At 34.6% G+C, this 22559-nt stretch overlaps 1 protein-coding gene across 1 annotated transcript in view; it reads left to right on the top strand.

Moving 5' to 3' along the window:
• Positions 1-22559, top strand: part of LOC115612715 (connector enhancer of kinase suppressor of ras 2-like) — a 190965-nt gene that overhangs the window by 131679 nt on the left and 36727 nt on the right. Inside the window, exons 10-14 of the mRNA XM_030497350.2 lie at positions 1985-2118; positions 2746-2951; positions 7311-7396; positions 7948-8202; positions 17127-17161. Of these exons, the coding sequence (XP_030353210.1) occupies positions 1985-2118; positions 2746-2951; positions 7311-7396; positions 7948-8202; positions 17127-17161 (716 nt within the window). The remainder of the gene's footprint in view (positions 1-1984; positions 2119-2745; positions 2952-7310; positions 7397-7947; positions 8203-17126; positions 17162-22559) is intronic.

The raw sequence follows: 22559 nt of genomic DNA, 5'->3' as shown, positions 1-22559 counted from the left end.
AGATAACAGATGAGTAAAATCAATATGAATTTATTATGAAGAAATCATTAAACAGATTTAATGCTCTTATGTGAGCAGTTACCTGGCCTGGTAGATAGGAGAGAATCTGTATATCTTACCCTGATATTAATGCTTTTTCTTATGACATCGTCATAAATATGGCATAGATAATTAAGGGCTAGGTGAAATTGAGATTGAATGGGTGGAAAACTACTTGATAACCTTGCCTAGAAAATAGCTGTTAATGGTTTGCTATGAAACAAAGAATGTATCCTTTAATATTCAACAGATAAGTGATACATCTGTTTTAGTTCCATGTTTTCCTGACAACCTGAAGGATCTGCTTACTAAATTTGCACACAGTTCTGACCCAAGGGGGCCTGCAAATGCAATGCAGTCTTAGTATTTAAAAATTTGGAAATTATAGTTGGAAAACTAGAAAAAAGCTCTAAAAATGCAATGAAATGGAAGAGGGGCAAGTGCAAAACACTCTGATCATTTCTACTTGGAAATAATCAACTGAAGTTTTAAAGAATGTACAATGGAATAATATGGCAATAATTCCAAATAATGTGGAAATTACAGTAAAGAAAAAGCTGAATGTCATCTTCGAAGGAACTTGCCTCACTGAGAGATATAAATAGGAATATGTACATCAATTATTTCACTTGTGTTTCATATTCCTAATTTCTGGAGATATGAGAAAGTAAGTAATGAATTACTCCTGTCTTTACAAGTCACTTATTAGCTATTAATATTGGTAACATGAAAGAAACCTTAAACATTTGATTGGAGTGTAAGAGGCTTAACAGTAAGCATAGCAGAGTACAATTTGTACCCCTGTGCAGAATGTTAGTATCATGAAAAAGCATCCTTTTTTGGTATTTAAGATTGCTTTTACTTTTTGAATCACACAAAAATAATGTCAGTGTTTTTCTCTGGAAGATAGAAAATCTTGTATTTAGAAAAAGATTATAACTGGTCTTCATAGCTTTCATCCAATTTTTAGGTCACTGTGTTTTCCCTTTCACCTGTAGGAAACTAACTGTACCTATTTTAGCACAATTTTGTATTTGAATGGGAATTTTTCATATAAAAATCTAAACAATAATAATAAAAATTTTCTATTTCTTGAATATAAAACCAGACTGTACCTGTGTTGAAAAACATTCTTTGTGTATATATCTTTGTGTCCTTCACAGAATATTTGGTTGTAGTCATTATAGCCATTGACTTGAGCTTTCCTATGGCATTTGAGCAAAAAATTGTGTTTAACTTCATTTAAAAATTAGAAAGGCAAAAATCCCCAAAGACCCCCACACTTTGTTATGTACATTATATGCTATTAATATTTATTGCTATTATTTCAGTATTTATTGCTCACATTTATTGCTTAGGTTACTTTGTATTTCACTGGTAGTCACCATAGAACCTGTATATTTGTATCACAGTGGTACAATCATCATGGCTATGGATTCATTAAAAAAAGAAACAATACATGACTATGAATCCTGTTTTCTTAAAAGAAACTTAGGTATTCTGTCCTTGTTAACAGTAAATCTTCTACTAAACCCAACATCATGGTTATGTATACTTTCATTCAGTGTAAGTATTCCAGAGTTCTGTAATTGTTTTTGTATTAATGGCATTTGATAGTGTCTGCCCTCCTTCCCCATGTAATTGACTTTCTGCATTGATTAAAAATCTTGTTCTGATTCTGAGGCTCAGATTTTCCCATGAGATGGCTTTTAAATTAATTTCACTGGTCTTTTATCAGTTTCTCTCATAACTAGTCTTGAACTCTGGCAAAACAGTATTTCAGTAGACATCTTCCTGGAAGAAAGTTCAGTAATTCAAAAAGATGGCTAACCCAAAAAAAAGAGGTCAAGATTCCTAAAATTATGCACATTGACTCCATTGTCACTTGTAGCACAGAAAACATTAACTTATTCTTCGTGTGCCTTTTATTTTTTTCTTTTTACAGCCTGTAATTCCAACCAGCCCAACAAGCAGTTCTACAACACCAACAAGTACAATGGGCATATCCTCAAAAATGGAGAACTCTGCACTCCAGGATGTTTTCATTCTGTCTCCTATGTCAGGACTTTATGGCCCGAGGTATTTACATGCTAATGAATTTGAGATTTTGAAGATAAAAGTTTACACTTGAATTTCACTAGATTAATAAAAACCAGACAAACAAAAAACCCCACAATAAAACTAAATATTTAGTAATATAAATATTACCATTATTAAAATTAACAATAATTTTTATTAAAATGAAATGTGTAGAAAATTAGTGTATCATTATTTTGAGAGACTTAAATTTCACTTGGATAGATACAAGTTGAGCAAAACCTGGTTTTAGTCCTAAACCAAGAAAGCATTTAAAGAAGTCTTTAATCATTTAATTTTATTTACTTTTATGTGATCACTTGGATCTTATTCTGAAGCATGCGTTTCTACAAGGGAACCCTTTGTCTCCTCATGTTATAGCAATTCCTTACGCTACCTCTCAGCTACTACAAAACTCCTGAATAACTATGTTTATCTGACAAGTAAAATGGAACCTAATGATGATTTCATTAATTTACATTTGTTGAATCACTTTCATGGCAGTTCTCACATAATAGCATTTCAATTATAGGACTTTTTATTTGTAGTGCTTGGGAGAGACAGTTTTATGCTTTAGCTTTATGATAAAGTGGTTAAATTCTCCAGAATCTTGTGGTTTACTGTTTATAGGGATGAAATTGGAATAATGTCTTGCGATGACATCAGCAAATTTGGAAAGTCTGGGATGAAAGGCTCTGACTCTCCAAGCTATTTTCTGGAGCATGAAAGTGGGAAATACTACACCTTAATTGAGGGTGAAGGCCACCCTGTGGGCTCTGAATATGAGAGAAGCAGAGCTACAGGGGTGCAGAGAAGGGAAAAAACACCCACTCACGGTAGGTTTGATTTCTTACGTTTTTTAATTGACTGAATTTACAGATTGTACTGTTAACACTGCAACGCCCTCAAATATCTGTCCTCCTTTGTTAGACCATGACCTGTTGGCTCTGAATAATAAACAAAAGTTTATGTGAAGGAATAATTAGTATAATTACAAGCCAACATTCACGATCAGGGCTAAGTTATTTATAGATTTATTCTGAAGTGAATATATAAATTTTAAATGCTACTTAGGTTATATTACTTGTATTGCTAGTATCTTGCTTTACTCAATTTCGTTCACAAGCTCTTGAAGATTATTTTAGTTGCAGTGTTGTGGGCTGTTGAACTTCAGTGGAGGGCCTGAAAAGACTGACTTGTGGTATGAAAGCATCTATAAGATGCCAGGCCCTCCAAAATTCAGTGCTGTATTAAATGATATAATTACATTAGTATCCTACAATGCATTTGTTAATACTAGAAATATCTTTCCAAATCTTAGAATGGGGACTGCTTAAAACCTAAGATGTTATTAAAACAATCATTAACTCTGGGTTTATATAGAAATTGTGTGTATGTAAATCCACATGAGTGTACAGGAATATGCACATGTGCCTCGTATATGAGTATACATATCTATATAATATGTATTGCTGAAAATGAAATGTCAGCATTTTTTTTCGCTCATCAGTTGCAATTTATTTCCTTGGTTTTGGTGAATTTTAGACTAACACAACTGAAATACAACAGTGTTTTCTCTGTATAGTTTCAGTGGTTTTATTTTCAAGACAGTAAGTTATTTTTTTTGTAAAGTTTACCAACTTAAAAGTTTTCTTTCAAGAATTATTACTATATCTGCTTTTGAAAATAGCATTATTTCTGAGACAAGAGAAAACTTGTCCTGATCATGGCATTATATATGGGTAGGTATCTTTTGAGATAGAGAGAGAGATATATATATATGCAATGCCATCAGTAAGTACTTCATTCGCCTGAGAATGAGACTCACAAAACATTCGGAGACTAAGGTTTTTTCCCTTCTCACATTTTGTTTAAAAAAAAAAAAAAAAGTTCCAAAATTTTTTTAGTCTTTGATATCTAGGAAACGGAAAACCTCTCACAAGCTCAGAGTAGTAAAGAAAAATGTGCCTGTGAAGAACCCAGGTAATAAAAACATGCTGCAGTTCAATGGAGATAATACCAAAGGCAGTTATAGTGGAAGATCCAATAACAGCTGAAATAGAACACGCTTGGCGAGGGGAAAAAGAGAAAAATCTTTCAGCACTCCAGGCACTGATTTTGTTGGTCTGCCATAGAAGTGGTTAGTCTGGTCCAGGATTTGATACCATGGATGTTATTAAATGTAGTTTCCCATGCTTCTTTCAGTTCTTAGTACTTACAGACAATGCGGCTTCTTATCTCTGTTCTCAGACTGAGATGTTCTTACCGCCATAAATGTTAGAAGAGTTAGAACTGATGGCCTCAGATGCCAAAATAGGTTTTGGTAGTTAAGCTGAACATTTTCCTCTGTCAATAACTGTTTGCTGAGGTTTTCTTATTGTATGTGAGATATCTATGACATAGTTTACATAGCTTACCTGGGTGAAGGTTTCAGCTGTATTACCTTTGGCTAAGGTCAACTAATAAGTGGCAGTTAAGTAATGTCACCTGCTATTTCAAGAGCTGAGAGGGTGGAATTAAAGTCTGAAAATATGACAGCTGCAAGGATACTTCAAATTATGTCAAGCTACACTGAACTATCAATGCTACAGAGTGTTAATTCACTGTAGCTAGACTTTCCCAACAAAGCTTCCCAAGTTTTGTCTTGGTTTTGTCATTCTACTAGTTTGAAAGCAATCTTACGTTTGTCAATTAAACTTTTGTCCTGTATTTGTATTTTGATAACTACAGCTGGATTTATGGTCAAAAATGGCAAAATAGCAATTATAAAATGGGCAGTATTGTGTATATATATACATACACTATGGTTTTAGAACAGGGAAACTTTAATAAATCTTCATGAGATATAGGATATTTTTAGTGATTGTACAGCCATACACTTGATGCTTGAAAAAGCTGTAACATTGAAGAGTAGGATTCCATCCTAAGACTAGTAATATTCAGTCTCTATCTCCCTGATAAGTGACATCATTTTATAATAAAATTAGAACGAAAGATAAATCTTAACTGTGATTAAAATTGGAGCCAGGTGGATGTATTTGGCTTGCTTTCATAAAATCATGCTCCACAATGACTTCAAATGTCGGGCTCTGTGCCTGATTCCAGTAATATGCAAGATTTTTCTAGTGTTTTCAATGGACAGTTCTGATTTTCTGTAACCTTGAAAATCTAGAAGGAATTTGATTTTAAAGTCTTAGGAATATGTCTTTGTTTCAAACCCAATTGTTAAACCCAATTTTTTAAACTACAGATTAATCTGTCAATCATATCAGACTTAAAAATATGAATTTTTTTCCACTTATTTGTAGTATTTGTATTTTTTTTCTTTCTTTTTTTTTTTTTTTTTTTTACTTAAAAAACATATGTGTTAAAAAACATGTACATTTGACCCTTCAAAGTGACCATATGTCTTTTGGTGGAAAGGCGGGATTTATGGTAAATCCAATAGATACCTATCCAGTGCTGGAACCTGATAGCCATGGGCAAAGCAATGAAAATGAAAACTGAAGTTTCTGATGATTGAGCAGACACTTTCAGTATTGCAAGGACTCACATAAACCACAGTTCAGAAAGTTCCTGACAGGGACTTACCAGAATTAAAGTGATCATTAGAAACCAGTCTCCAATGCAGCAAGTTGGTTGCAGGATACTCAGGCAGGTGAGATACTCCATATGATGGCAATTGTGCTGAGGCATCTGGCATTTCTGTTACAAATCTCTTCAGAGCTTCAAACCTTTCTTCTCTTTACAGAAGTACTGCTAGTTTTATTACATTGAACTTCATTTGTTATGTGCATTCTTATTTTCATATTTTGAGGTTTTTTTAATTTATAATCTTCACTTGTTTTCATTCATTTCCATATTACTGATTCATCCTTTTGTTTGATTTATTTCTTAATTCGTATCGTTCTTCTAACAACAAATTTGAGATTAGGAGTTGAATAATACTTTTGTAGTTAAAGGTAGTTTCAACTGTTGGGCAGACAGGGAAACATTTATTTACCAGACAATTAGTTATACACTAACTTTTATGGTATAGAGCAGAAGTATGATATGGGAATATCTCAGTACTTTAGGTATGCTACTCCTTCCATTTTCAGAAAATCATGTTACCCAGAAGGATACTTGTCTTATATACCTGTTTGTTCTTAAATCCTCCTAACATTTTAGTAGCTACAAATCTGTGTTTTGGAAGAATGGTGAATAAAACACTATATTAGCATGCAAATAATCCACAGAAAATACTTTGTCACTCTAACCAACCTGGGGAAATTGATAGTGAAAAAGAGACACTTATTCATGTTTAAGTTCTATAATTATCCTAGAAACAGTAGCAAGCTACTTTAAAAAAATGTGTTCGAGTGCTCAAGAAACACACAAAGTCTATTCAGCTGGTATATGGAAAAATGAATCTTCGGCTTTATGGGTCAGGCAGAACTTAACCCATAATGTAGAGGGTGTGTTTCTGTGTTTTGTGATAATAATGCACACTGACAAGGCCAAAGGGCTAATGCTTTATAGTAGAATATGCAGTATTCCTCCTTTAATGGCCTGCTATCAATGTTCTACTGATACTATAGCAGGGAGTGACTAGTGCCCATTAATATCTTACACCCATAGAGCCATAAAATTGTTGCTCTTGTTACCAAACTGTACTCCATGTTTTCTTTTTAAGGCATTTAAAATTCATGTTCCTTGAAATGAGATCCCCTCATTACTCACCATGTGATTTTCCAGGCAAGATAGGTTTTACTGTTTAATTGATACATATATAATGTTGTATCTGTAGTAACAGTCTTTCTAGTTTTACTAAAGCATGTTAGTCCATTTGAAGGGACTAATATGCTAATCAAAATCCAAACTGATTCTCTAATTATTCCAATACACTTATTTAATGAGTGAGCAAGTTTTTACTTGCTCACAGAGTTCAAACTTGTTCAGTTTGTAATCTACTTCCCATTTACAAGGAATTTCAGCAAAGTCAGTGGTATTTTCCTTCAGATGGGTATGATGAAGAAGAGAATCCATGTTTAATTGATCCTGAATGCTGCACCTTTAATAATGTATAGGTGCTGATAAAAAGGATTGGTCTGAAGGGTTGTGGCATACTTGTAATTTATAAGCATTACTTAATCTATATCTCCTCTATTTTTAGTCTTCAAAAATTATAATGGTTTATTTTGAATTGTTTCCAGGAGATTTAAGGCCTGTTTCTATGCCTACTGAGTACAGTTGGATAGGGGAGTCAAAAGAACAAAACATGTACAAGAGGGGAAGCAGAGGTGAGTATTTTTTTCTTTTTTCCTCTACTGTTCTCCAAGATTTTTCCTTTGTTACCTAAGAAGCACAAAGATACTATCACAGGAACCCAATCTATTTTTCTTGAGTACCACAGAGAACATAAAAGAACCTGTTTAGCATCTAGATTTTTGTGTTTCTGTTTCTGCAAATTAAAAAGTTTTTATTAGTAGAAGGGATTTACTCTATCTAATTGTAGTATAAACATCAAAGGAAAAAAGACATACAGATATATGTTAATATCAATCAGCTTTTAATCTTCAGAGTTCTAGAAACAAAAAGTGATGTTATAGATGTTATGTCCTTCGAGACAGATTTCAATTAGTATGAATATTTGAAACCTGAATCTGCAATTGTACTGTTAGTGTACAGACCAGTAGTCCTAATTGAATAAGTTTCTATTGATTCCAGTGGGAATTATGAACTTTGCAAGAAGCATGGTGATAGCAAAGTTCTTTTTTTCCTTTTTCACGATTCTCTTGTTTGTTTCCTCTTACTAATGTTGCTTTCTTCTTTTCTTTTCCTCCAACAACTGACTCTGAGAATTCACTCCTGCGGTATCTGAGTGATGACAAGATACTAGTTATCCAAGAAGAGCCTTTGACACAAAAAGACAACAAAAGGGACACAGGTCATAGATCAAGAAAAAAGGGCAAACCCACAAGCAGTACAAACTACCCTATTAGTCCATCTGTATTGGCATCTACTATTAATATTAGGCTTGAACCTGGACAGCAAGATGTCTTGAATTTCTCACTAGCAGAAAACAATACAGTTCCACTTTATCACGTAAGTACATAAAACTCTCAATAGATTATCAGGATGACAAAGTCACAGGGAAGGGTTTCAAATCCAGAGAGAAAAGCTGTAGTTCGTTTATTAGGATGAATGAGACAACTATGCAGGTCTGCAGAAAACTGAACAATATTTTGTAAGATGGTAGATGAATCAAACGGTTTTAGGTAATTTTTGGAAGAGTGATGATTGTTTGTTGACTCACCTGTCTTCTGAAGAAGAGGAAATGGGTCATATGGGGTAAGATGCTAATTGCACCCTTTAAATAATGGTAGTTGTTGGTTAAGTTCCCAGGCCTCCTGCCAAATGATTTATTTCTCATCATCAGCAGTAATAGAAGTTTCAATAGAAATATTATTTTATTTTAAATGTCTGCAATATTTTAATACACAGTTTTATATTATTTTTTTCAACTGTTTCTGTTTGTAAATCACAGTGACTAGGAGCAGTTCTTCATTCTGTGGTTTTCATTGTGTGTTAAAAGAAATACAACTATTTGAAACAGACAAGATAAATTAGTAATATGATATTGTAGGATAACACAATAAATATGAAACTAATGACATAATATACCAAATTAAAGCACCTGAAGGAAATACAGGAAGCTGGAAAAAAGGAGATAACATTACCTGTAGTGGTTGGTCTACGCAAAAAGTCAGTGCAGTACCTCTTTCATAAACTCTGTTATAATGTGCAGTAGTTACAGAGGTGGACACATGTAAAATGATTACTCATTGACTGAGAGAGTGGTATAAATTCTTTTATCACCATAAATTTTTTGAACATTAGAAACAGACCTTTGCAGTCCTTCAGCAGATAGTCAGAGGAATCAGAATATCTCAGGCACTTAGTCAACTGCCTTATGAATATACAAGAGGAACTGAGTCAACAAATATACAAGAGTTGCTGACATAGGTTTTGTGGGTTCTTGCCAGTACAGAATCATTCATATTCGCATCTGTCCATTTTGAATACTGAAAGAATTCTGAAAAGAGAAGCACAACACTGTTTGGCATTTCTATCCTGAAAGATAGCTACCCAGAATGAAAATGTTAAATATCAAAGAAAATCTAATGGCCTTTTGGTAACAGAAAGGAAGATAAAAATAACAGATAGTTGTGTTCCTGGATTAAAATTTAGGTTTTAAGTAGAGCATCTCATATCTAAAGGTGTGACCAGGATTTTCATAAGCACATTAATATATTTACTTATTTGGATAATGAAATTTTATTCTATCAAGAATCCAGTCTACAGCAAGATTAAGGTTAATCAAAAGAAGATACTTCTATAACTCTAGCAAACCACATCACCATAAAACAGCTTTTGCTACTTTCATATTAAAAACAAATAAATAATAATTTGTCTGAGGTCAGCTTACCTTTCCCTTGCTCTTCTGCTCTGTATCTTGTTTTTTCTCAGCTGCCTGGAGGCAATACTATCAGACGACAAAACTGGTTTAGTTTTCTTGGTTGGTTGGGTTTTTTATGGAAGTCAAAACTGCAGAACTGTTATAATCAAATTTCCATTAATTCCTCTACACTTAACACATGCCCAGAACAACTTTGGCATATAGATCAAAATTTAAACCCACATAAATGCTTTGGAAAATGGAAATGATAATGTTAAACAGGATCTTAACCATCTTTACTAAAGGGAAGGTGATGGTGTCTTTTAAACCAACAAGAATGGCATGATGGAAGGAGGAATTGAGATACACAGCGTCACTTAGCCATTGCTTTATTTTCTAAGCACTTACATAAATATATACACAAAAAAAAAGGCACTCACTTAACAGTAGTTTAAATTACCAGACACAGACATAAGAAGTTTTACAAAATGGGTAATTGCACAGATTCACCACTAGATTAATGCTTTGGAAAGAATGTTGATTTGGAACCTAAAATTAAACAATTAGGCTGATTTCATAAGTTGCTGTGAGGATGCAGAGTTACTATATAAAATGGATATTTAGGTAATGCAACATTGGCAGTATGCCCAGGATATAAAATGATGCATAAAGCTATGTTGCAGTAAAATATCACTGTCAAGAAACACTGCCCCTTTCAGGATATATTTATAATGCTAATTTAATTGACACACAATTCTGTGATGCATGTCACAGAATCTGAAGAAGAGTCAATTACAATTAACAAGTCTATTATGATTAATTATTAATCAATAAAGTATTTCTTAGAACATGACTTCCTATGTTTACTAATGCTTCACATTGTTTACCAGATTAAGCCAAATAATGAGGTGTATGTAAATATCACAAAAGTATATCCATTAGAGATTGTTGAAAGGCACTGTTGGAATAGACTCTGGGCTTCCCAGAACAGAGTTAAAATACTCATATGTTTTTATTTTCTATTAACAAGAGGTCATTCTGAAGAATATTAACTCATCAAGTTCATACTCCAGACACAGTTGGAAAATCCACACGGTGTTCAACTGTGTGGTTTTACTGCCTTAGATCTGCACTAGTTTCTGAAACTCTGAAATTTAATTTACTGGTTGCTACATTAAATTCTCAAATAAGATAATGACCTCTTATCTGTTTTTACTTGGCAGTAAATATTCTGGGCCTATTATCTACTAAGTAATTGGATATTTTGTTTTGTAATATCATATATTAAGAAATTGGATTATAAACTATTGAAACTTCTAAATTCTTTGTGAATTAGAATTCAGTATGTAGAGCAGACTTCATTTGTAATTAATTTTAAGATGGATTCTTTCATTTCAATATTTCCTACATAGTAAAACAGAAATAACGACTGCTTTAAGGTAGTCATTGAGAATATTATGGCAGTAGTCACTTTTTATTTTAAAGATAACTTGAAGCATTATAGTAGTTCAGGGTTAGTCATTGTTTCACAGCACTTGCTTAACTTCCTTTCTATTTTCTTCCTGCTGATCCCAGGAAGTTGGTAATGCATGCCTTTTAGCACAGAATGATGTAAATGCCATTTAACTGTTCTTGGGGTTGCAGAAGGCAGCGTGACAACAACATAAAGTTTAATGGTACATGCTGAGAACTAAAATGTGTGCAAAAATCAATGTGGACCTGTTTTTTCTGTAGTGCATGCATGCTGGGATGGGCCAGATGTTCCGGATGCCTCTTTTGGTGATAGGCAGCCCGAGCGCTATAATAACTAAGTCTGGGGGAATCATATGTATTCAGCTCCATATGACTGAAGGAAGAGTCTTTTATTGCCAATTTTGTAGGAAGGAGAAGTGCTCATATTTTATTTCTTCCTTCCTGGTCTTGCAGGGAGAAACAAAACTGCACTGTCAAGGATGAGAATTACTTTCTTCAGAGTTTTATTTCCTTTCTGAATTGCTGAATAAATTCTACCTTTGTTTTTAATTTAAATCTCTTTAATACGGAAAACCTTCTTTTCCTACCTTGCAGTTATGTTGAGAAATCACTATGAGGATGATTATGTGAAATCTAGCTGCTCAGAGAAGCTAATAAAAGTCTATCTAGCTTCTGTAGCTTCACACTGATACTGTCCATTTGTATTGATTGTAAAATAAGATTATTTTGCATATGTACTGTACCATAACTGTGCACATGAAGGCTTGAGCTGACAAGTATCTAGCTAGTACTGTAAGATGGATCCTTTAGTAGCAATGTCCAATAATATATTTCTTTACAGTTCTGTTCAGAGATGATTCTCTAAACTACACTCTTCATTGATCTATAAAGAGTTCAAAAGGGAAAAGGCATTTTACAGTACAAGGAAAAATAAAGGGAAATAGAATGTTAAAAAAATGTTCTTTTTGATCAACAATGTCAACGACCTGTAGATTTCCACATTCATTCAGTAATCAAGAACTTGATAATCAACCTGAATCCAGGAAAAAAGGCCTAAAACAGTGTTAGTCTGGAACTATGGTTGTCCTTGATTTCTATAAAAAACACCTATTTGCAATAAGAAGCAGCAAGAATGCAGTTGGATTTATGTTAGGATTTAGTGCTGAGCATCTAATTCCACAAAGGAAATTCCGTCATATGCTGAAAAGTTTTGCCTTTGAGTTCCACTGCACTAATGAAGAGAAATTACCATTCAATCTGAACTTTTGGTAGCCTTTATACCCTGTGTATAATGCAAAGTGAAAACTGTGTATGGATTCTCTAAGTTAGACCAAATTTAGCTCATGTATCTGCACAGCACAAACCAGCCTTGTTTCAGATAGACTTTTTCAGATGAAGAAGCAACTTAGTAAAATGATTGCGCTTACTCCTGAAATAATAGACTGCCTCTAGACCCAAGCATAGTATATCCACCTGTCTCTGTAGAGCAGTTGTGACAATCAGCTGAGGTATGAGCATTCATTAATAAATATTAGCCACATCTGATACTACTTTAACTACCATATTACTACCATAATCTCAATATTTATCATCCAGAAGAATGATAATATGCAAACTCATCTTATAATACAAATATCATCTTCCACTGTTGCTGACAAAAGGACCAGTACACAGGAAGCCAGCTGTTGGTACTCTGAAGACTCTCCTCTGAGTCTTTCTCCCTACTCACAAGTTCAAGCCTTGGTCCCTGCCCGTTACCTCTTCACCTTCTCAGCAGGCTTCTGACATCCCCAGCAAGAGAATGAGGATGAGGTTTTGGAGAGAAAGCATTGCACAACAGAAAAGGCCAGTCCTGTATAGGACAGGTCATGGGCAGCCTGGCCTTAGAGGAATGGGGAAAGTGAGATAAAGAAAGGGGAAAGAATTGACTGTGTTTTTCCCCGGCCTGTGTAGCTTCTTGAGCTACACTACATCCTTTCAACTTCTGCCATTCCTCTCTTTCCACTTCCATCCCCTTTCCCATGAACTCCTGTGCAGCAAAATCACTGCTGAATACTGGGCTGCATGTCGGATGTTCTTATCTTCTCAGAAAGAAAATGTTTGTGCTTTGTGACAGTGGAAAGTTGCAGTTAGAAATACATTCCATCTCTACCAGCATAATTTCAGGTGATTGGATTTCTAGCTGTATCAGGAAGAACTGCATGTTTTTCATGTGAAATATGTTTTACATGTGAAATCTGTGAAACTTCACCATACCTTTTATTAAATGGCACTAAATTCTACCTGGAAATTTTTCTGTGATAAAATAAAATTCTCTAAGCTTTAGTGGATACTCCAAGTGAATGTCCACTTTAGTGGCTCTATATCTTGTATAAAATGAAGATTCTCAGTATGCAACATGGAATGATTGCTCATTCCGTAAAACTCACTATTTCTAGTTGGTTTATTGCAACAAAATCATATCTGGTGTCTGCTCCAGAAAAACATGAGTTTCAGAGAACACAAATATATTTACAAGTTAATACACTGATTTTCTTTGACCAAAAAAAACCCCATCCGTTTTTAAGAATGCAGAATTTATTCTTAGTTTTTGAAGAAAAGGACTTTTGTGCTGGGTTTGGTTTGTTGGGTTTTTTTGGGTTTTGGTTGTGGGGTTTTGTTTTAAGGTCTGTGGATATTTTGTTTTGTTTATTTTTTACACGTTTTCTGTTCAGATGAAAACCTCCCCTAACTTTCTTTAATTTCCCTTAAATTAAAAGAGTGGATTGAATAGGACAAATGTAGGCTTTGGTCAACATAGAGTACAGTTTATCCAATGTTGTGATTTGTCCTTTTGGACTATACATAAGATAATTTTTGTTAGCCACAAGACAGTCTTCCTTAAGCTATTCTTTCAGAATACTTTTTTAACCTCAAATATAATCTGGGGTAGCTTCTTTTTGGGGTGTAACAGTATTCCAAAACCGGAATTTTGATTAGTTAAAAATTTTGCTGCTTAACCTGTTACCTACTATGTGCTGATATAATGTTCATAATGTACCACATAATTAAACATTCTGAGTGGATGTTTTCTTCTGTCTTCAGTTAATTTTCTCCCCTGTCATCTTGGGGTTTTTTCAGCCTAAGAATTTAGTACCTCTGAAATGTACACAGACACAGATTGCGTAAGAACTGCATGATTATTTCCTGTCTCTTATTATCTCACCCCTCAAAGAGAGCAAGTGAAAGAAAAACCTCAATAGCTGCTTTCATTTTTAGCTGAGCATAGTCATTTTGTGAGTGTATTCAATAGGTTAAGCATCAGCTCACTGAGCTCGAGAGATCAGTAAAGCCCCTGGCAACAAGGCTACTGTTTGATTTTTAAGCAAACATAATGTAAAGTAATGCTTAGGATAATGAGTATGTGAGTTAAGGAAGCAGAAGAAATCATTTTTGTATGGAATTCAGTATCTGAGTACAGAAGAATAGAAGGACAGTACTCATCAGAAAGAAAATCTTTTTCCCATCTGAATAAATGACATAACTAGGTGGAATTGAATATATTGCATTTGACCACTGAGATTAGTAACACTCACTGTCAGACTATTCTAGGCTCATTCCCAGCTATTCTGGTCTTTTCCACTAGCAAACAACGACAACTTTTGAATGTTTTCACACTATCTATCTCTGCAATTCAGGGTTCTTTTGTTTTCTGATTTATGTGTTTACTTTTTAAGAGGAAATATTTATTTTCATTATGAAATCCTGATTCAAGGAAACAATTTTTTTGTTGTCAGTCATTTGTAGAAATTTCAGGCAAATAGGAGTTTCTACAGGATTTGGTTTGCGAAAGGATCATCAGATCTCCTTGTTAGACTTCATAGGCCTTATTGTCCTTTCATTTCTACTTGTGTAAGTCAGAAGCAGATCCACTGAAATCCCTAGAGCTACGTAAATGTGCAGCTGACTAAAGAACACTGATAGGTGCCAGTGACCTGAATTTCACAGAATTTGTGAATTTATAGTCTGTGACAGCACGACAAGACTTGTGCCTCCTGAGTCTCCCACATGTCTACTAGTCATGAAAGTGGCCTTTTAGTAAGATGAAGTAAAATTCTAGTTTGGGAACAAAGCAGCTGCTCAAATATGAGGTTGTTGAAATTACAGATAGGAGTCTGCTACATGTAAGTAGTTGTCAGTGTTCTATCTGTGAAATTACACAAGGTAATTAATTATAGCAAAGTTCTCTTATTTGAATGTAATAGTCTTTGATACTTGCATTTGCTAGAATATTTGAGCTGAATCAATTACCAGAAGAAGTAAAAGGCTAGTAGTTAATGTAGCAACAAAAGAAAATCAAAAGTTACTTGTAAAATTTGTAGCATCTTAGTTATTGCAGAAGGTAAGAGACAAGAAAGGCTATGTAAGTGAAAATGTTTAACTGTGTGTCTTTTATGTTGTATTGAATACAGTTTTGCCATGACATATCCTCTTCCTTGAGTGTGGGTTAACTGTGGCAGTTAACTCAAAACACAAACATGTCACAGAATGTGCCAGCTACAAGGTTGGAAAAGTGCTTACCATTCTTTAATTTTCAGCCCTATAATCATTATGAAACATCATGTACTGATTTAGTGATCCACTTTTGACTTAATATAGGCTGTCAGTAACTTCATATGCTTGATAGTTTGGAAATAAATCTTTGCCATTAATAATCCTACTGTCTGTTCACGATGTTCGTGTGGGAGGCTGATTCTCCTTTGGTTATGACAAATGCTTTGGATAACAGGAATGCTTAAGAGAAAAGAAAAAGTCATGTAGATCTACATGGTCCTGCTGTGAGGAAAGTGTCTTTTGGATCTTAGGTTAGATAACTAGTCTTATTAGATGCAAGCCGGTGACAAACAAGACTCTTGATATATTTTAATATTACTGTGGTATCATCAGTCCCATACAAACCTACTAGTTATTATATATAATATATTTGTAATTATATATATATTATATACCAGGGTAACTTGACCACTTAAGGTGTTTTTGCCTGCTTCAAGTGGCAAATCTACTACTACCTGTAGTAGAAATCGCATGGTAAAAAATGAGAAATGATTCTGTATATGGATACACCAAGGGGATATGGGAAGGAGGGAAATGGCAAAATGCATACTTGTGCCCCGAAGATTTTAAAGTCTTCTTAGAAAAGCCAGCTGTTAGAATATGTCTGTGTTACAACCTATGTGGTTACACAGACCCAGCAGACTTCCTGTCTTTTACATGTGCAGCATGTATTTCAGTTTTGTAGCTGTTCTCTGAAGCCACATATGATTAAGTACCTTACTGTATGTCTGAAGTGGTGATATTAAAACACAAGTATTATACCTACAAAAAATAATCTATTTCATGTTTGGTTGGTCAGAAAGCATATAGTCAAAAATTTTTCATGTACAGATTTCTACATTTATAAACAAATACACATTCATTTTAAAACGTTGTAATTTCAAGATGAGAAACTATTTTTTTTAGCTGTGGGAAAACTCCATCATAAAGCTTGGTTTAAAGTAACAAAAACAGTCAGAAGCTTTTATTTTCTAATAACTGTTACAGCTGAACCCAGGACAATCTTGAATCACTTACTACTAAAAGACAAGTTCATTACCAAATCTCAGAGGAATAACTAATGTAATAAATTGAGTTATATAAAGCTAGGTGAGAACAGCATTAAAGAAAGTTTTGGTAACAGTTTGTTCTTCTGAAATTCTGTATTCTATATTGTAATATTTGTCCTTTACACTTAAACTCCCTTTTAAATATGAATATTTTTGCAAACATTGACATCCTAACAAATTTTTACCTCCCTTCTTATTTTAATGAGCTTTGATCACAATTATACAGCAGCTGAAACTATTTTATAAGTGCAGATGCGAATTGCTTTAAGCTTGATCTTCATTGTGAAATAACATTTAGTTAGAAACTTTCCATTTCCTTTTCCTTAAAGTTACAGAATGACTACTGTGGTTTACTTCTGTGACTTCTCTCGCTGCAGATACTACTATGTTGAGGGCACCAAGGAAGTATATATAGTCTTTAGTCGTGCTTAATGCTATTTGTTTTTCTTCTACAGAGAGCAGGGGACACAGTCAGCGGTGATACTGAAAGGTAATTACTTCTGTTACTCTGTATTTAAATACCTGTGTAATGTATCTATGAATTACATTTACTTGTTTACTCCTAGAAATTAAGTTGCAATATTTGAGGAATAAACTGTCAGGATTTAGTGATAATAGCATTAATATCATTTAGTAAATGTCCTCATTTTCATTTACTAATATCAAATATAAACATAGCTTCCAAAAGTTGAAAAAATACTTTAGATATAAGTTTATTAAAGATCAGTAGGAGGAAAAAATCATACTAGTACAAAGTAGTATTTTTTTTTCTTTGACTTTTGAAATTTAGCATTTCAGAATCACTCAGAGAAGGAAAAGTATAATGCAAGTCCAGTGTGATTTTTAGCGATAACGGATAGAATTTTTCAGTGAACACTTACATGCTAGTTCAGTCCTTACAAAAATTACTGTTTACATTTATGGTTAGTTTTTGATAAATACTAAGAATGGGGACTTTAATCAACTAATTCAACTGAATAAAATAGTGGGTTTGTCTTTCTTTCCTTTGCAGTTTATCTGATGAAGTATGTTCGTACTCTATTTGGGTTCAAGAAGTCATATTAAAAGAACAAGTTTGAAACAGCAAATACTTGGGTATCATAGTACATCATAATTAAGTTTAATTGGAATCTGTTCATCTATTTCATAATTTTTAACATTTTTTCATTCTCTATATGGCCTAAACCTATTTAAGAGGCCAAACCATGCACTGAATGTAAAATAATTAATTAAATTTAGGGTGCTTTCACCAATCTAAAAGATTTACAATTGAAAATTATATTCTTCAATGGTATAAGTACCACTAAGTTACAGCTGAAAGTCTGAGGCACAACAATACTAGCTGCTGATCATCAAACACAAGTCACCTCCAGCCTGGTCTTTCAGGAATGTCAGCATTTTTGCCTCTCTGTATGTGTATTGAACATCGTAGTTCATTTCAGAGGCAGTTGTAATAGTAAGAATTTACTGATGCTCCCCAGTTGTAGGGGACTGTGAGCATTTAAAATGGCATTCAACTAAATCAAACAGCACTGTTATCACAGGTGAAAATGAAGTAAATGTGGAGTTCGAAAGACTTTTTCTAGGGTAAAATTCTACTTCATCTTATACAAGACAGGCTTGTCTCTCCATTGTCACCGCTGTAGTTGTTCATTACTTTGTCATCCATCACCTCAGCTAAATGTAGATTTTCATTTTTACAATAAATTAATATAGTCCCACTTAGTAACTTAGTTACAATTCAGAACCAAACCAGCATCCATCTTGTGTAAGGCAGGGGTTACAGGGGGAAAAAGTGTGTAATTCTCAGTCTCTTTTTAAGTAACAATTAGGTTCACCTTTTGCCCTTACTGCTCATGTTGGAGTTTTCAGAACTTACTGTTTTCTATAAATCTTCTGTGTTTGCTGTTTTCACTTAATCTCCCAACTCCTTCACGCTGGGTGCCATAGTCCTGTTCTTCCCTCACACTTGTTTCACCCTACTTTTTGTCACTCCCTTTTCTTAACCTTCTTCATTCCAGGATAGCTGCTCCCTCCCTCAGGTCCTTCCTACCTGACTTTCTGCAACAGAAAGAAATCACAGACCATTCCCAAAAGAGTCACACATCTCACCCCACTTTTGTCTTTCTTCTCCACACCTGTAGTTTCTTGCAGCCACAAGGAAGAGTTGCAAATGAATTTTGCCCTTAATAGAGCAAAGCATGCCTAATTATTCTAAGTGGATTGCACATGCTCAGTTTGGCAGGGAGATTGCAATCCAGATGGAACATCCTTTGTGGACAGGACACAAGTCTCTACTGGGCATCTGCTGAGGGATATTTTCCAGGAACATATGACTTGGTGAAATTTTGGCAAACTTTCATAGCAAAAGGCTATTCTTTTATATTCTTCCATAGAATGACTATCCCTTTCCTAATCCTTCTCCCAGTCATTCTAAAATTCGGGTCCACGATCTTTTCAACATTTTGAAAAATATTTTAAAAGAGGCAGAATTACAGCTTCTTGCTCCTGATGACCTCCTCCTAACTAGTTTAAACAGCTTAAACCAAAATAAAACCATTTCAGATATTTATCACATACGATCAGGTTTTGAGGAGTGAGAGACAAACTATGTGGATAGAGTCAATTATTTGGATGAAATAGCATTATATTAATTAACTGTGCAGTTGCCTGCTGAGTTTCCATGATGTGACTGCATCCTTTGTTTATGAAAAGAAAAAAAGCCAAAAGCCAGAAGAAAGATGTTTCTTGCACATAACAGAATGTACCGCAGGCTGCAGGGAATATAGACCAAAAACACTAGCAGCTATGTGAGAGATACAAGACTACAGAATGTTACTATGAATATCTCACTTTTTAAACTCATCAGATGAGTAGAATGTAAAGCAAGTCTAGCTTGGGCAGAACAAAAGCTTGGTATTTCTGCATTACAGCTGTGGTTTCCTCCAAACTCCTTCGGCACATCTACATCACAGGTTTGGCCCAGCACTATGCACAGGGCTGGACTTTAACCACCCACACAGAACAGTCTCACCGCTCCTCATAAGCCAGTGTCCATTTGCACATTAAACTCTGCCCCTCTCTGACAGATAATGGAGAAAAATCTGAGCTATACTCTTGAGCAGTTTTGTGGCTAGAAAAGTAGGGCAGCCACAGGGAGGTTGTGACTTCACTTCTGAGCAGGTGTCATGAGTTAGGAAATTACACTCTGCGATTGGAGGTGGAATCACTAATGTGTGAGTGTTCTGAGGTTTCAGGAAGGCAAGCTAAACTAAATGCTTCCTGAAGAAGCAGCCGATTTGTTTTCCTTTTACCGGAAGCAGTTTATCCTGTTTGTAATTGTTTCACAGAGGAGTAATGGGCATCTATCACACAGTCGCTGCTGCAGCTTTTTTGCAAACAAACATCTGACTGTATGCTTAGCACAGTTCACTGTGTTTGATATTCATTTCACTTTAGGAGAATTTTCCTTCTGGTAATAGGAAACATTGACATCTAGATTCTAGACATGAGTGTGTAATGTAGCCATTGTTACGGAGACCTTGGTTTTGAAGAGTTTACTCTGCTCAGCTGACCACACAGGCCTGCAAGGGGAAGAGAAGGCGGAAAGGATTCGTATCATTCATGCATTGCACAACTGCTAGTTGAATAAAAAGGTTTTATGAATATTTGCACTTAGTTTCCATTTGAAAATGCTGCTCAGGCTTTATTTTCATAACACATTTTGTCTTTGTAAATACGAATGCTTAAAAATTGTTCTAGTCATGTCCACAGTAGCATGCTTTGGAAATTATTTTAGTTTAGTTGTGGTTAATGCTGGAGAGGTCAGAGGAGATAAATATTTTGAAAACAACTTTGAGTCTTGACATTGTTTTGTCAACTTTGCATGTACAGATACTCCTGTAGTGCAGTGACTGCATAACAGTACAGATACATCTGAGCTAGCTGACTGTTACTTGAAGTATCAAGTCATAGCCTGTAGCATAGTTCTGAGCCAGTAGCTGAGCCAGCACGGAACTGAGAAGGGATTTCAAATCTCACTACAAAATACTCAATAATTAATTTGCAGCGAGAATTTACTTGTTGTGTCAGCGATAGGTTACATAAGCTGTGGAGGTTTTAATAACCTAAATATAAATCATGAATCCAGACAAAGTGATTAAAAATGCATTCCTGTGGCCAGGTAGATAAATGCAAATTGCTACATATGAGTTCTTGTGAAGCAGCCATAAGGAAATTTCCCATTGTAGCTACAATATCTTTTTTCACAAATCTATTTCCTAATATGCTGAATTTATTTTCTTTTTCTCAAGTTAATTATGGTGCCCTCGACCCTGAGCTGCAACCAAACAGCACTTGAAGTAGCTGAGAATGTGAGGCATGAAGGTTGAAGGGAGCTTTGCATGCCTCTTTCACCTAGAAATTTACATCTCCCAAGTGTTTGCCACATAAAAAAGGCAGGATGATAGGTGCCATTGGGTAGTTGTTTATAGCTGCTGTGGAGCAGTAGAGTTGTCCCTCAGGCTCTCTGTGTTTTGAATCACTGTATGCTTGTAAGAATGCAGGTGGCAGCAAGGACTAACAGAGTACTTTCAAACACAGGCTTCACTGTGGTCCATAATGTTTAACCAACAGCTTTGAAATTATCTCTTGATCATCTGTGCTGTGTCCTTAAGCTCCTACATTTATGTAACCTTATGGAACAAGAGCCATCCTACAGAGGACTAGCAAGAAAAGCTCTCAAAACAGTCTGTTTATGGACTGTGCAGCAACTTGGACGTTCACATAAGTCTCCAGTCAGAATGCTCAGAGCGTGTTGTAGCATGACAGAACGTGAAATATATATATAATAACCCAGTATTTTATATATAATATATATAATAACCCAGTAATTTATACCGAGGTATATCTGTTCCAGGAGTAAATTCTGGCTAATATCTTCCTTTTTTACCTACTGGAAACTTTCCTAGATTAAAATAAACAAAACAAAAAAAAAAAAAAAAAAAAAAAAAACCCAAACCCAAAACCAAAACCCAACAAATTGGAATAGTCAAAAAATAAGTTTGAATTGCTCTGTTTGGTCAAATAAATAAATGCAAAGCAAGTAAATTATTAATGCCTAAAATTGTTTAATCAATGGTAAATATATATTAGCAGTTTGCTATAACTAGAATCATTTTATATTACTTATAGTTTATAATCCTATCCATTACTGCCAGAATATATAGATTGTAACTATTACAGATATCAAAGATGAGGTAAAAGGTAACTAACACCAATGGCAATGTAATAAGATACATCAGTTTGTTCTGATACAGTTGAGATGTCATAATTAAGAGCACTGATACTGTGTAAGAGCTATTTTATTTAATTTTCTTTGTGAGCATTGCTTATGTGATCAAGGGATGCTTAATTTGTATGCAGCTGGTTTAAATCAGTCCTTGTTTTCAGTAGATATTCTATAGATTTTACATGCTAAGACACTATTCCTTACTAGAGTTTATGGGACAATTAAAGACGTGTTATCTTTTTACGGCAGAAACTGAAAGCGCATTCCTCAAAAGGAAAAGAGGAGTGAGTGTCAACATGGAGGTGGTATTCACAGTTGCACTTGCCTAGTGATAACTTGTTTTGTGAAGCAATAGCAAGTCGCTTATGCTCATTATAAAAAGGTTTTGTATGAACAGAAATTGCAGGTTACTCAGCATTCTGGTGCTGCTCTTAAATAGATATAACTGCTCTGAAAGCAAATGTGCAGAAATGTGTGCAGCTACATCGTTAATTTCACATATTCAGTCTTTGGTAGGTGACAGTTCCCACCATTCATTAGAAATCTTTTACTGAGTATGTCTTTGCATTCTGATTCCTCCAGCTTTTATCAAACACGT

This window comes from Strigops habroptila, chromosome 9, assembly GCF_004027225.2.
Source record: "Strigops habroptila isolate Jane chromosome 9, bStrHab1.2.pri, whole genome shotgun sequence".
Taxonomy (NCBI): domain Eukaryota; kingdom Metazoa; phylum Chordata; class Aves; order Psittaciformes; family Psittacidae; genus Strigops; species Strigops habroptila.
Note: the sequence above shows the minus strand (reverse complement) of the source record. Positions and strands in the feature narration are given on the sequence as shown.